This window comes from Patiria miniata, unplaced genomic scaffold (genome assembly GCF_015706575.1).
Source record: "Patiria miniata isolate m_02_andy unplaced genomic scaffold, ASM1570657v1 HiC_scaffold_20, whole genome shotgun sequence".
NCBI lineage: Eukaryota > Metazoa > Echinodermata > Asteroidea > Valvatida > Asterinidae > Patiria > Patiria miniata.
In genome coordinates, this window is record NW_024037059.1 from 32,275,491 (window position 1) to 32,292,358 (window position 16,868).

A 16,868-nucleotide genomic window follows, 5' to 3' on the forward strand; every position below is an offset into this window, starting at 1 on the left:
TTGTCCGTAATTCCGTTACCGATATTAAGCTCCGCCCCTTAAAGGGTAATCTTGTGGGATTTTTTTTTTTTTAGTGGTCAATCAATTCTATTGGGTCTTGGCTCCCTTTCCATGTTTAGATTAGTTGCCTAGCATAGAACATATTTTCTTGGGAAAAAATAATGCTTGACAAAGTGACAAAATTCCGTAATTCCGTTACCAAAGAATCGCCCATTTGTAGCCTCCAGTCAGACGACACACGGTGGGTTACATATCTCAAGTGCTGGGGGAAAATGTTATCATTTGCCGGCGCTAGCTGCTGGGCCATGCGCTAACGTTTAAGGCCTGGGACCGGACGGGGCAGCCGGCAGTAATTCCCAGTGTTTATTTCTCATCATCAATTTCCATATTTGTTTGTATTATTGTAAGAGTATCAACTGTGAATGATTTGATATAACTTTTGTGGCCCTTTTTATAGCTTTCGTAGTGTAAGTGGAACTGGTTCAGAGCATTTTGACTAGAATTTGGAGGCCCTACAAAATTGAAACCACTGCGGTCGGTGCGGCTTATACGCCGGTGCGGCTTATACGCCGACTTCAAATCTTAATTTGCAGATTTTTGCGTACTGCGGCTTATACGCCGCGCGGCTTATATTCAGAAAATTACGGTACATTCACTGTGTGGACTTCCAAACAAAAGATGTCCACATAAACCAGGTAGAGGAGACACTGTGCGGACTTGGGCATGTCCACACAGTGTTTCCCCATTTCTGGAAAACAGGTTTAGAGGCATTTTTGGGTTAGGTTTATCTGTAGCAGAATGAAGAGAAACACTAAAGGGAATCATAGAAAAAAAATTGGGTTGAAAGAGTTTTCACAGTTTGAGAAAAATGAGTTTTTTCACTGGTTTTTCTTAACTACACGAAAGCAATGGAAAGTCCACACTTGGTATGTAACGTAAACTTGTGTGGGTGGGTGTGTGTGTCCGGACAAATCTTGTCAGCGCGATAACTTGAGAAATACTTAACATATGAACTGGGTCATTCCATGCCAACTCAACAAATGTTGCACACCATCACCTCTTGGATTTTTTTCTTTTTTGGTGTACTGAAAGATACTTAGGAGAAATGCAAATTCTGAAAATTTGGGGTCTCTACGACTTTTTGTTCTTGCGCAACAGCATTTTGAAATTTGAGGTGGGCGGGGCCAAAAGTGCGTCTCGTCATGAAATTCAATGTTTAAAGGGCCATATATTTAAAACTATACCCCCCAGACATTTCAAACTTGGTAATCTGGGCTATTTTTTGCTGTAGATTTCAAATATTTAAACAGAAAGAAAGTAGCTTGTTTCATTTTTAAGTTAGAGGGGCCCCAAAATGGCCCAAAACCCATCTGGACCAATGTTTGGGGGGGTGTAAGTCAAAAATTGAAAATATTTTTTTCACCAATTTTTTTGCCTGTAATAGCCCCCAATTGAAACTACTTTCATGTAAAATCTTACACTTATATTAACTTCATTGAATGAGATATAGCCCTTGCAAAAAGCAAATTTCTTATTTTTACGATAACTTGACCCCCCCAAAAACCAACGTCAGACATTCCGCACCAAATTTTGCTTCACATATGTTTGAGGTTGGTCCTTAGTGAAGTCCTCTGAAAAGTTTCATGTTGGTGTCTAAATGTCTTCAGTGGATAGCTGGGCTTTATAAAGAGTCTATATCTTACGATGCTGCAGGTTCCGTAACATACAAGTACATGTACTTGTATTTTACGGAACCAGCACAACAAAATCCCTGTTGATAGACTGTTGATAGACTTGGGTCAAGACTACCCATTTCCTGCTCAATAAACAGTTGCTTGTAGACCTATGTGTGCATTATAGGCAAATTAGGTTAAATGACTTGAGAGTCTTATTCTTTCCATGTGCTCATCACACAGCATGCATGTCATGTACATGTATACATTAACCAGTTCTCACTTGCACAGCATAGTATAGCACTAACCTGAACCAAAGAGAAGTGATTCAGTTTGAGTAAAGGGTCTATGGTTTTAACCTGATTGATCTTAGTTTTCATTATGGATAAGGGGAACCTAGTTCATGCAGGAAACTCATCATGCACCAATTGTAGCAGCTGACCTCAACCCAGGAAAATATGTTTGTGTGGTCTATGATGATGTTTGGTACATTGCTATTGTAGAAGATGTATCACAACTTCATGAGGATGTGTATGTCCGCTTCATGTACAGGACGGAATCAACAAATACTCTCTATTGGCCACAAAGAGAGGATAAATGTAACATTCCATTTGTTGATGTGTTGTGTTGCGTACCAACACCAGAACTTCTACATAGCAGTGGAAGGCAATACAAACTTAGTGAGCCAACCATCATGCAACTCATTCAACTTCATCAAAACTACATCACAAGGAATGCATAATTTCACCTGTGAAACTGTAAACAATTATATCAACTGATCAAAAGTCTACATGTACAAATGTAAGCTAAGTTTCATACCCAACTTATTCTTTATGTACCGACTGCTGTTATTCTTGGTACAATGTACGTGTACTTGTATGTTACGGAACCAGCATCGTAAGATATAGACTCTTTATAAAGCCCAGCTATCCACTGAAGACATTTAGACACCAACATGAAACTTTTCAGAGGACTTCACTAAGGACCAACCTCAAACATATGCGAAGCAAAATTTGGGGCGGAATGTCTGACGTTGGTTTTTGGGGGGGTCAAGTTATCGTAAAAATAAGAAATTTGCTTTTTGCAAGGGCTATATCTCATTCAATGAAGTTAATATAAGTGTAAGATTTTACATGAAAGTAGTTTCACTTGGGGGCTGTTACAGGCAAAAAAATTGGTGAAAAAAATATTTTCAATTTTTGACTTACACCCCCCCAAACATTGGTCCAGATGAGTTTTGGGCCATTTTGGGGCCCCTTTAACTTAAAAATGAAACAAGCTACCTTCTTTCTGTTAAAATATTTGAAATCTACAGCAAAAAATAGCCCAGATTACCAAGTTTGAAATGTCTGGGGGGTATAGTTTTAAATATATGGCCCTTTAAACATTGAATTTTGTGACGCGACGCACTTTTGGCCCCGCCCACCTCAAATTTCAAAATGCTGTTGCGCAAGAACGAAAAGTCGTAGAGACCCCAAATTTTCAGAATTTGCATTTCTCCTAAGTATCTTTCAGTACACCGAAAAAGAAAAAAATCCAAGAGGTGATGGTGTGCAACATTTGTTGAGTTGGCATGGAATGACCCAACTTCAAATTTGGTTTGTGTATTGTCCTTGGTAATCCTAAGAAGCCTTTTGCATTAGGGGCCGAAAGGTCAAGGGTCAAGGTCACAGTGGCTGAAACAATAGAAATTTTGTCAGCGCGATAACTTAAGAAATACTTTACATATGAACTTCAAATTTGGTTTGTGGATTGTCCTTGGCAATTCTAACAAGCCTATTGCATTTGGGGTCAAGAGGTCAAGGGTCAAGGTCACAGTGACTAAAACAAAAGAAATTTTGTCAGCGCGATAACTTGAGAAATACTTTACATATGAACTTCAAATTTGGTTTGTGTATTGTTCTTGGTAATCCTAAGAAGCCTTTTGCATTTGGGGCCAAGAGGTCAAGGGTCAAGGTCACAGTGGCTAAAACAATAGAAATCTTGTATTTATTCTGAGATCATAGGGATTAGAGATTAATTCATATAAAACCTACAGAAGACACTAATGCTAAGGATAACAAAAATCACAATTTCTTCAGAACTGTTTACGGTATGATCATAAAACCTATTGTACCATGTTACGAAGATGTTATAAATGTTGTTACGTCATCATGACGTCATCAGGTATCAAATTACAAGCAATTTGATGGCACGATTTGACAAAATAGTTTGACCTATATCTCTTGAACTAAATAGAGTATCGTGTTCATTTTTTCGTGAGTTGTAGAAGGTGCCTTGAGCAGCATTTCTTATTCCCGGGCGCAAAACTGCTTGACCTTTACTTAAGTGCAACAGAAGTTTAATCTAACTCTAAAACGGAAGCATTTTACTACAGACAAATACATTATGGAAGGCTTAAGTGAGGAATGCCAATCGCAAAAACATAATTTTTACGTCATCCCACGGAAGGGCGCCCTCTAGCAGCACATCAAAACAGATTAATCTTTCAATATGTTAAAACCCTCAATCCAATTTTTATGAAATTGCCTCAATATATCCTGTGAGCAACCAAAAATGAATTTGCAAGGTTTCATACTCACGACGTCATCGGACGGGCAGTTACTGTAGGGAGAATTCAACAATTTTATTTTTAATTTAAATCCATCACATGATCCCTGTATCATGACTTTGTTTTTTGCCCAAAAAATGACGTGTTACACTTAATATTGACCTTTTGCTTCCAAATACAGTGACGTCATCAAACTGGAAGTTTGATATGTGTTACATTGTATTTTTACTTAATGATAAATAAGTGTCATCCCTTCCTTTTTTATGCCCCGCGGCGAAGCCGAAGGGGCATACTGTTTCCGCCTTGTCCTTCCGTGGGTGTGTGGGTGGGTGTGTGGGTGGGTGGGTGTGAGCTTGTCTTACATACGCAGTGTGGACTTCCGAACAAAAGACGTCCACATAATGTAGGTAGCACCGACGAAGTGTGGACTTGCCCACGTCCACACAGTGTTTCCCCATTTCTGGAAAACAGGTTTAGAGGCATTTTTGGGTTAGGTTTATCTGTAGCAGAATGAAGAGAAACACTAAAGGGAATCATTGAAAAAAAATTGGGTTGTGAGAGTTTTCACAGTTTGAGAAAAATGAGTTTTTCCACTGGTGTTCCTTAACTACACGAAAAGAAAGGAAAGTCCACACTAGGTATGTGAAACAAGTCTGGGTGTGTGTGTCTTGACAAATCTTGTCAGCGCGATAACTTGAGAAATACTTAACATATGAACTTCAAATTTGGTTTGTGGATTGTCCTTGGTAATCCTAAGAAGCCTTTTGCATTTGGGGCCGAAAGGTCAAGGGTCAAGGTCACAGTGGCTGAAACAATAGAAATTTTGTCAGCACGATAACTTGAGAAATACTTAACATATGAACTTCAAATTTGGTTTGTGGATTGTCCTTGGTAATCCTAAGAAGCCTTTTGCATTTGGGGCCGAAAGGTCAAGGGTCAAGGTCACAGTGGCTGAAACAATAGAAATTTTGTCAGCACGATAACTTGAGAAATACTTAACATATGAACTTCAAATTTGGTTTGTGGATTGTCCTTGGTAATCCTAAGAAGCCTTTTGCATTTGGGGCCGAAAGGTCAAGGGTCAAGGTCACAGTGGCTGAAACAATAGAAATTTTGTCAGCGCGATAACTTGAGAAATACTTTACATATGAACATCAAATTTGGTTTGTGGATTGTCCTTGGCAATTCTAAGAAGCCTTTTGCATTTGGGGCCAAAAGGTCAAGGGTCAAGGTCACAGTGGCTGAAACAATAGAAATTTTGTCAGCGCAATAACTTGAGATATACTTTACATATGAACTTCAAATTTGGTTTGTGGATTGTCCTTGGCAAACCTAAGAAGCCTTTTGCATTTGGGGCCAAAAGGTCAAGGGTCAAGGTCACAGTGGCAAAAACAAGAAATTTTGTCAGCGTGATAACTTGAGATATACTTTACATATGAACTTCAAATTTGGTTTGTGGATTGTCCTTGGCAATCCTAAGGAGCCTATCGCATTGGGGGTTGAAAGGTCAAGGGTCAAGGTCACAGTGGCTAAAACAATAGAAATCTTGTATTTATTCTGAGATCATAGGGATTAGAGATTAATTCATATAAAACCTACAGAAGACACTAATGCTGTCAATGAACGTTCCATTTGACCAAGGTACATGTAAGTTGATGTTAGAGTGGTGTTATGTCATGGAAACAGTCACGGTTGCGGGGCATTTGTGTTTGTAAACACACCTGACTTGTTGACTGATGACGTCATCAAACCGGAAATAACTTGTACCTGTACCTATATGTTTACTGAAATTTATCATACCCTAAAAAGGCATTCTTTTTTGTACAAAATAATTGGTACTGGAAATGTTAAAGTCCTTTTTCTGACATATTCATAACTTAACTGGACAATGTTTAATGAAATAGTTGTCTACCCGACCACTCTGAGTTTGTAACAAACGCGAACCTCTAGGTTTTTCTGAAATTGTAATTGATAATTTCTTTTACAGTTGCAGGAACTTGTCTTCACTGGCAAAAGTTGTCACTTAGCCATGGGCAGAGAGCCCTTATGTGAGTACTTATAATTGATTTGCATGCTGATTGCCTGTAATTGTTTTGAGATGCATTGTTCTTTTACTGTGCTGCTTCAAATAGGGGTCTGTTGTACTAAAGCCTGGCGCACACAAGAGCTTTTTGTTTCGCCAAAGTTATTTTAATGGCATACATAAGCAGATAGCTCCTGCATTTGTTATGTGTGTGGTCTATTTTACAAAAGATTTGGTTCATTCCTGGAGCTGTGGCAAATATCCTACATGTATGTGTTTGATCATTTCTGCCCCACGTGGAAAAAGTCTTACCATGTGCGCTGAATGAAAGCTATCTGCTTATGCCTAGCGCGTAGGACACATGCCTGGTGGGGGGCACATGATGTAGCAGGTTGGCGCAGTGGTTATTTTCCCTGCATTCTACCGCTATAACCCGGGTTCGATTCCTGCCCTGCTCCACATGTGGTTTGGGTTTTTAGTCCCCACATAATTCTGTGGGTTTCTTCAGGCTTTTTAGCTGCAGTGCCTAGGGTACTTTTGAGAAATCCTTGGTTTCATTACCAGAAAGAAATAAAATAATAAAAATAAACAATAAAATGGCTGGGCCCAGTGCATTTGTCATGGATGCAATTTTAGACAGCAAACTAGTTGAGTGAACATGTACATTCCGGCAGGGGTGTTTAGAGGGAGGGGGCTCATGTACATGTAGCCACTACGTGTTAGGGTCAGATGGGATGGAATTTTGGAGCTAGCTAGCTTTAAGGTAGTGTGGAGAATGCAACTTGTACTTGAGAATTCATAGTGTCACTTTAGTATTTAAATGGCATATTCCCAAATACAGGGGAAGGGGTGTGATCTCTGTGCACCACATTGTTATGCTTTCGTGTAGTTACCTCATCCTAAATGCTTTTAATAACTTAAGTTTTAATAGCTGTAGTTTAGAATGGAATTTGTAGGATATAATATACTTAATAGTATAAAATTATTGCTCCAGTCCAAAAGCTGATAATGTGGAGAGGACATGGTCCACATCTGATTTTTGTGGGGAATCAAAGTGGATGTTAAAATCGCCTAGAACAAGCAGTTTACTGGATATGTCATCTAGACATTCGATGAAACTGTCGAAGTCTGCGAGAAAAGTTGATGTCTTCAAAAGGTTCTTTGTGAATGGCGGGGGACGGGGAGAATACTACTTTGTTGTCAGTTCACCTCTGTGTGATTACTTACTTGTTGACATGGCATTGTACATCATTATTTACTTTACTTTATTTCATCTCAAGGCATAAAAGAATACAGTTTGTACTTAGAATTTATTATGATTTATGCATTTGTTAGAATATAAAGATAAGAATAATAACATTTGAATAACACCACCTAGAGATGCAGGGGACCCACAAAAAGCAAAGCTTGTCGAGTGCGAGTCCCCTGAACATGAACAACAAAGAAGATACAGGATGACAATAATAATAATAATAATAATAATAATAACTGTATTTATATAGCGCTTTTTGCCAGAGGATACAAAGCGAAGAAAGCCAGGTAAATGAAGTAAATGAACATATGAGACCCATTATGAAGCACCTTTTTGCTAGGTGCTGCGGCGCATAATTGCTGCCACTGCCAGAAACACCGGGGCAAACCCCTCCTCTTAGCGACAAGTGTTACTGGGTTCTTTAACGTGCATTATACAACACACGGGACCTACGGCTTTACGTCCCATCCGAAGGACGAAGCAATAATGGTAAAGTGCCTTGCTCAAGAGCACAAGCACCATGTTCCCACGGTCAGGATTCGAACCTGTGTACCACGGCACACGAGTCGAACACCGTAACCATTGGACCACAGCGCCCCACGCATGACAAGAACGATTATAAACAAAGACAGTATGAAAGCTAAACAAAAAACATACATACACAAAAATAACGTAACATAATAGTTAAATTAGAGGTGAATTTTAAAGGAAAATGAATATGATAATAAGCTACGGGAAAGTCACAATATGACAAACAATAACAAACGGGTGAATTTTAGAGGGAAAGGAATGAATTTATAAAATAAAATAAAAGTTCCAAAACAAGCAAAAGTAATACAAAAGGAGCATGCAAGAAAGTCACACCAACAAGATATAAGATAATTCAAAATAACACAAAACCATGATCTATGAAGATAAACAGGTAGTACGAAGGGTTTAGAAGGAATGTTGCAGAACAGAATTGACAAGAAAAGACAATTTGATAAGCAACGAAATTCTGAGTTCATGAATTCGAGTACTTGTTGAGAAGAATCTGTTTAAAGTTGGTTTTGAAAGTAGAAATAGATAACGATTTTTTTATTGTATTGTCTAGGGAGTTCCACAATTTGGGCCCTTCAAATTTAACACTGTTTTTGGCTAGAGCTGTCCGTACAAATGGTAAATGAAATTTGGTGGCCTGTCGAGTTAAATATCTATGAAGGTCCCTATTTCTGTTAAACATGGGCCAAATGCAGTTCGGTAGATCATTTTTTGTTAATTGAAACATGAAGATAGCGAGTTGGAAATGGTATATGTCATTTACCTTGAGTGTGTTATGTAGTAAAAAAAATAGTAGATATACTTAGATATATAAAACTTGAGCCTGTTGATAATACCAATGTTTCTAGAAATAGTTTTACATATATAATCGATGTGGTTGTTCCAAGTTAATATATTATCAATATATAAACCAAGAAATTTAGTGCAATCTGTTACAGTAATCTTGTTGTTATCGATGAAAATATCCCTTGGTAATGAACGTAAAGAATTACTAAACAACATACACTTAAGTCTTTTTGGCATTTAAGGAAAGTTTGTTTGCTTTTATCCAGTCTGATATCAGAACAAGGTCAGTATTAACAACGTCAATCAAATCATTAATATTTTTGTTACTATAGAATAAATTTGAATCATCGGCGAATAAGATACACGACAAACGTTTTGAGACATTAACTCAGTCATTTATATAAACAAGAAATAGTAGTGGTCCAAGAATAGATCCTTGAGGAACCCCACATATCAAGGAACGTATATTTAGAAGGAGTGTCACTAACTAATACATATTGCTTTCTGTTAAAGAGATAACTTTGAAACCAAGCAAGAGGGACTCCTCTGATGCCGTAGTAATTAACCCTAACTCCCTAGGCATTTTTGCTAGGATGTAGCCTCAATCCTGCAAAATCCTCCAATTGGCCTCATGGAAAAATAGCATATAACCTCAATCCTGCAAATTCCTCCGCTATTTCTTGAATATGGTCCATGGAGGGGTGACTACTGCCTGAATCCTGCAAAATCCTCCGGCTATGACTGTCAATAGGCTGAGGCAGAGGCAGTGACATCCTGGAGCAGTGCGGAGGATTTCAAGTATAATCAAGGACTAAATTTATGCACGGCTGAGCATAAACAACACAAGGTCCGGCCCAAGACCTTGACACAGTGCGTACTCCGAAATCAGCAACGCACTTTTGCCATGTAACCTCAATCCTGCAAATTCCTCCAATTTGCAAAAAGGATTTTGGAGGATTCAGGGCGGTTAGGGTTAAGCTTGTATAACAATACATTATGATCTAAGGTGTCAAAAGCTTTTGAAAAATCAAGAAAAATACCAAGGGTGTGTTCTAAATTGTCTAAACCTGTCACAACCTTATTAATGAGATGAAGAACGGCATGAGTAGTTGACAATGGTTGAATGTTTTGCACGAAACCCAAACTGGAAGTTTGATATGATATCATATTTACGTAAGAAATCAAGAGTACGTTCATAAACAACTCTATCAAAATTTGAAAAAACACGGTAATATTGAAATTGGCCTGCAGTTGCTTACTTGATCAATATCTGAAGCTTTGTATTAAAATAGGAATAACTTTTGCTATCTTCAGGTTGTCTGGCACAATACCAGTTGATAAAGAAATGTTAATAATGTATGTAAGAGGTTCTACAATTACGGAAACAGTATTTTTTAGAACAAAGGAAGTGATTGAATCAAAACCACTGCTAGCTTTATTTGGCAAATTCTTGATAATATCAGCAATTTCTTTTTTAGTGGCTGGTTGAAAAAATAAAGAATGTGAGTTAGGATGAGCGAGATAATCAGAGAATTTTGTTTTGCATTGAGGAATATTTTTAGCCAGATTGGGGCCTATGTTTGCAAAAAAATTATTAAAACTCTCGGCCATAATTTGGGGGTCATCAGTTAAATTTCCATTAACAGTGATGTCAGGAATTTTCGTAGAAGGAGAATTTTTTATTAATAACCCGGTTTATAATTTTCCAAGTATTCTTAATATTTGTTTTTTCTTTTTCAAATTGAGAGCAATAATACTTCTTCTTAGCTGTTCGTAAAACACTGGTTAGAATATTTTTGTATTTAATATAGTTCGCATGATTTATTTCATTACGTTTAGAAAGGAATTTATGATAAAGTCTATTTTTAAGTTGTATTGATTTCAGGAGGGATATTGTTACCCAGGGAGATTTAGGATTGGCTTTGTTTTTCTTTTTATTTCTAAGTGGGACATTTTTGTTGTGATGTTCATTAAATATTTTTGTAAAATTGTAAAAAGCAATATTAGGATCTAGGGTATTAAATACAGGGGACCAGTCGGCTTAATTCAAATCATGTGTTAAGTTTTCTAAATTATCCTTAGTATAATAATGAGAGCTAACATTCTTATTGATCTTAGGGTGAGCATTGATCATTGGTATCGAGGTTAAAATAGTTGTCGATGGACCAGAGTAAGTTGTTTGTGGATCCTTCCCTGTTGCTAACAACGCAGTGTCGGTTGGCTTCTAAAGTACATTGGGTTTTGCCTTCATTGATGCAAGAAGTAGGGTAATTCCATGGTAACTCATGTTATGGTATGTTTAAAGGGGGGTTGTGTCTTCCGTCGCTTAATTATGTGCTGTTATTCTATAGTGTCAAAGCATTTAGTCTGGATTTTTCTCACGAAAGATTCTTTGAGTTTACATGTAGGTGACTAAACTACAAAAATGAGGCCAACAAAATAATGTTCTGTTGGTATATACATGTACGTGTAGCAATATTAAAGTTATTTAAATGGTTACTCACATTACAAAAGAAGGACATGGCAACAATTTGTATACCTTGCATTCAGAAGTTTCTACATTCCGTACACTATTCGAAAAAATCTTTTTAGTCCCCTTACATTATTAGGGTGTTTGTCTTCTGCTACCATAACATTTATTAAAAACTAATCACGAAATCTCTCGCTCGAAGGATATATTTCGATAATTCATTTACAGTAGTTATCATAACAGTTTGTCCACCTACATGTATCTTTGGTAGAAGTGAAAACGTATTGAGATACTAATAATAAAACCCCTTCAAAAGCTCTTTTGGCATAGAATATGAACCTTTTGTCCCCTTTAAATTTTGATTCAAAATTTGCGGTTGTGATGCTTAAAATTCTGCAGATTGTGTACATTTTCCATTTTAAAACCGTGTCCACCTTTTCGTGGCACCTTTTTCGAAAGTGATTTTCTTAAGAAATCCATTTACGAAAAATAAGTGCAGATTTTAGAATTTTTGCACGTTAAATTTCCTACTCAAGGGGTCCAGAAGCGCGCCACTAACATAACTAGGGGTGCATTTTCAGGCTCTATGGTCAAGTGAACAGGTTTTTCAAGAAGTTTCGAGCCACCACCAGTCGCAAGGAATGGATTGCTTTTGGTTGAGAAAGTTCATGAGTTATCAAGAATAAACTGCGTGATGATCTAAATTGCAGTAATCCTGCAAAGTTTGTTGCAAGTGCACCATCTCACACTGAGTGCATCTTGATAAATCAAGATTAACACAAAAACTCCCTTGCACCTGAGATTTTTAAATACATATTGATGAACAAAATGCAAACTTCTGATGGTGTCGGTTGGTTTCCTTTTAATTTCAAACTGTACACAAACATGTCTAAGGAGGCTGGGCAGCTAGAGACATTTTAAAGCTAGACCAAACCAAATCATTTGCATGCTCTGATCAGATCCATTGTACATGTACTGTGTTAGAACACAAAGCCCTGAACGAGGCTATTTGTGCACAGTTGCCTTGTGATATACTTACTAGCTACTTCATGTACCAATATCTAGACTATGTGTTCCTTTGTATGGGATACAGTTTGGTTAATCCACTTATTGAATACTGTATAATTTCACAAAAAGGATATTTACTATTTGTATTTTGTGATGCCTTGCAGGGTGTGAAGATTGTGGTCAAAGCCATCTTGGGGATTGCCCAATACATGGACCCTTATTAAAGGTTCGGGATAAGAGTATTCCTACAAGAGCTCGACTTACTTTACCACACTATCTCATGCTCAAGGATCTAGAACTGCACACTGCAAACGAACAAGGTAAGTGAGTGACAGAATATTTTGTGTGAGCTGCAGAATAGAGTTCAAGTCTTTGTAATATCATATCGTGAGCAATATCGGTTGAATGCCTAGACAAATACATGTTTACTGTACAAGCCATTTATTCCATTATTCTATGTGTCGGTATTTGGTTGTATTTTAGGTCCAATTACTCAATTAATAACTTCCTGTACACCGTGAACATAAATGTGTCATTTTAAAAACATACCCAGCCCAAACACTTTACAAAGCAAAAATGTTGAACAAGTATGCACCTAAACCACAAGGAAAAGGGCTGAACAGGTTGCTGATGAACCTGGTAAATACCATGGCTGAAACATTCCTTTTGGGGAAAGAATTGAATAACTTTATGAGAGCTGGCCTCTTGCATATTTTTTACAAAGTTTTATGAACATTTTGGTTTGCCTTTGACAAAACTTTGTATGCTGTCCTCAAATTGTCAAACTCTCTGTCCATTCTATCCTCGGGGGCCATATTCATGACACCTTGCTAAGCCTAGGTGGTTACTAAAAAGGCATATAGTTGTTTACTACACCTAGTTGGTAACTAATTGGTATTCATGAAACATTGCTAACACTAGTTACATACATATATGTAAAGTTAGTGTTGATCCAGGGCAACTCTAAGTCACTGGTTAGCAACTACATGTATCATTTTTTGTTGTGCCAGACTTGGCTCTTTAGGTGGCTTTCCCCTCCGGTTGCCTTCTTGAACTTTCTCATACTTGACAGGCATTCTCTTGACTCGGATTTTAATTTGGATAATCTAATTTTTAAATCATCCAATGATCTTTCAACCTTGGAAACCTTGCACGGTGTTGGCTGAGAATAGCTGACCATGCATCCTTCTTTTTGTTTGTTAGTGTTTACATGGATTTGCCTAATACACCTGTCACACTATTGTATCTGTTGTCATCACATTCCATACATGCCCACTTCATCCAAAGCACCCAATTCCAGTTACTCAGGTATGCAACTCAATTTTCCTAGTATGTAACTACATGTAGTTAGCAAGGTTCTTAGTAAGGTTTCATGAATTACAATTTAGTTGTCAACTCCATAGTGGACTACTAGACATTTTAGTATCCTAAGGCCTAAGTTGGCTGCTAAGTTAGTAAAGTTTCATGAATATGGCTCCTGTCATACATGTAATTTGGAGATGACATTTACAATGCATGTTTCATCAAAATTACTTTCCCCCTCCCCCCATTCCACCCCAGGAGAGGAAACTTCCGGTAGCACACTTGTAATAAAATTATGTACTGGCAGCTTGGCAAGGGTATTCAGAAACTAGCATATTTGCAAAAAAAATGACAGCCATTCGATAAATCAAAACCATTACCAAAATGTTATAAATTGACTTGTGAAGTGCTCTGGCCTCATGGTTAAGGGCATTGGATTTGTGGTCTGCAGGTTAAGCTGCAGGTTGTGGGTTCAAGTCCAGCCTGGGGTAATGGTGCGTGTGTCGTTGGGCAAGGCACTTTGTCACGCATTGCTCCATCTACATGTAGCTGTAGGTGGGTACCTGCGAAGGTACGGGCCATATGCCCTGATATTGAGCTGCTGCAAAAGTAGTATCATGGTCTGATGAACAGGGGTAATAAATATTGTAAGCGCTTTGACACCTTTGGTATAAGGCGCTATATATTATTTACAGCACAACATTATTATAAAAAGGAACAATTTACTAATAAAAGAATGTTTACTTACGGGCCTAGCTAATAAGGTGTCAGCGAAGGGAGTGCCTTAGTTTGGTTTTCCTGCAGATCAGTTGCATTCACAATTTAGTTGGAAGTTCTCAGCCTTCTCTTTGAAAAATGACAAGTATTCACAAGTTTTTGATTACTTGATTTAAATCATGTTCAGAGGTAATCTATCTAGGCTTGTATATAAGACAACTATGTATAATTATTTGTGCCTGTACATGTAGCTTACGATCTGGATGCCCTGTGGGCTCAGGGTAAAATGGTGGGGCTATCAGTGAGCATCATCCAGTCATATTTCTGGGGGTTAGGTATTACACCATATACAAATAGATTTGACATACTTGCCACTTGCTTGACATATTTGTCATTCTTTGTTACAGTTGTTGGTGTGTTTGCTCGTAAGCTCATCCAACAACGAACTCAGTTTGGACCATTCATTGCTCCTAGAGTACCAAAACTGGAGACATTACGTCTTGATAATGCACCCATCTACAAGGTAATGTCTTGAATTTGATTTGCATAGAAATGTGTTTGATAATGATTTGACGTATGTACACGTTAGGCCAAACAAAAAAATACCAACCCTATTTTTGAAAGCGATAAAATGTGACCCCACACAATTTGATTGGTTATTGGGATTGGGAAAAAAATATTACGATACCCCGACTTCCGATCAAAAATTGGTCAAAATCGCCGACCGCCGAACAATTTACAGGCAATTATCAGCAAGTGATATTTACTTTCTGGCATTATCCAAAAGAAAACATCGTGGTCTAACATCAGTTTGCGTGTACCAGTACTTAAATAAATACGTACGTTGTACAAAGACCGTTTGGGTCCTTCGTCACTAATCGTCATTGCAACGCTGTCCAGAAAGTCTGGTCCATACATCTCATGTTCCTCCGTACGTAGCCCACACGTGTATGCAAGCAGCGCGGTATTGCGTGCCAGGGGAAATTCCCACGGCAATGTCTGTGTCCAACAAGCAATTCTGTTGGCTGACCGCGAGTTACACAGCCGCACAGACTAGGGACGCCATAGAAACCGATTTTTGATGAAACTTTTGTTTGAAATTGAGATATCATGGAAGCAAAGTGTCCTAACAATTTGTTTTTTTAATTAAATGCTTTTAGGTTGCTGAAAGCAAGTCTTTGTTGACATCGCGTTAGCCAATAGGAACATTTGTTATTTGTTATTCCACCAATGGCCAAGTGCACTGCAGACCACATTGGATCGGACGGCCGCACGTCTTTTGTGGCTTTCATTCGGCTCTCGTGCACGTGCGTGCACGCAAGACTGCCATTTGCTTTAGACATCGGAGAATGCGAACATTTTCCAAAAACAAAAAGGAGATTTCTTCCAATGAAATCTCAGAATGACATTCACAAAATTCTTTGTGAAAAACCATGGGGAAGTTGATGACGATTTTTCAATTGATATTGCCGCAAGAGGCCAACCTGACGAACCACGGAGAAGCGTAGAGCAAGTCAACACGACAGTGGTTGAACCATGTTCCGTAGCTGCCAACTATTACAAATTTTTTGTAATTATTACAAATTGTTTGTTAAATTACGAAAATAGGAATTGCCACTAAAAAATTAAGAATTTCCCATTTTCTACCTAACGAAAAAAAAAATACTTGTAAAGTATCGTTTTTGCCCAAAACTTGTGGCAAAATGTTACGATAGTGGATGGACTGGTGACAAGTCTAATAAACAATGCGGTCAAGCATCTGATAGACATCAATGCGATGTGCGCAGTGGAGTACTTGAGGACCAGAAAAAAATATTTTTCAATGGTGTGTCATTTGTGCATGTGCACCTTGTGGATGTGTGGTTGTGTGTACTGTGACTACTTTTCAGTGACGATCGAGAGCACAATTGGTCGCTTATTGCCGGGATGAGACCCATCGGTGCGAGATTTTAATCATGGAATTTAATAAGAGTATGGTTGGAAGAATTGGTAATCTATTGGTTGAGTTTATCACAATGTCCAGAAAAGATAAATCAGCATGCGTTTGCAAGGTATGTTGGCAAAATATTTCTATTGCATTGATCATTGTGTGTAACTCGAAACTCAACATCGATAGCATGCATCTCAAAATATATGCACACATGTTATTATTGTAATTATTTATTTGACTTCAACAAGGTATTCCCTAACAACAAAACATGGGTTACAACTGAATTAAGGAATTTAATTAAGCAAAAAAAGAAATGCTGTGTCTCAAAGAAACGATGTATTAAGGAGGGATCTGCAAAAGAAGATAAAGAAACAAATTGTACAATGTAAGAAGGTTCAGAAAAACAGAATTGAAAAGGGTTTTCGAGCTAATGACAGTAGGTCAGCTTGGAAAACAATGCAAGACTTAACAGTATATAAAAGACCAATGAAAACCATAACAATTGGGACAACGAAAGACTTTGTTGAGTGATTAAATGATTTTTACTGCCAATTTGATGATAAAGATTTCAGACATGAGAATGAAGATTACACTACAGACTAAAGCATGAGAGAAC

The 16,868-nt window shown here is 37.8% G+C and overlaps 1 protein-coding gene across 12 annotated transcripts in view; it reads left to right on the plus strand.

The window, feature by feature from the left end:
• The window catches only part of LOC119728692 (zinc finger protein 271-like), a 149,734-nt gene that overhangs the window by 13,549 nt on the left and 119,317 nt on the right, over nucleotides 1-16,868 (plus strand). For 11 of the 12 annotated variants that reach the window (XM_038201024.1, XM_038201023.1, XM_038201026.1 and 8 more), the window contains exons 3-4: nucleotides 12,468-12,623; nucleotides 14,730-14,845. In XM_038201024.1, coding sequence (XP_038056952.1) covers nucleotides 12,468-12,623; nucleotides 14,730-14,845 — 272 coding nt within the window. Of the gene's footprint in view, nucleotides 1-6,211; nucleotides 6,273-12,467; nucleotides 12,624-14,729; nucleotides 14,846-16,868 lie in introns of all 12 variants that reach the window. The other variant, XM_038201016.1, reaches the window with a different exon arrangement.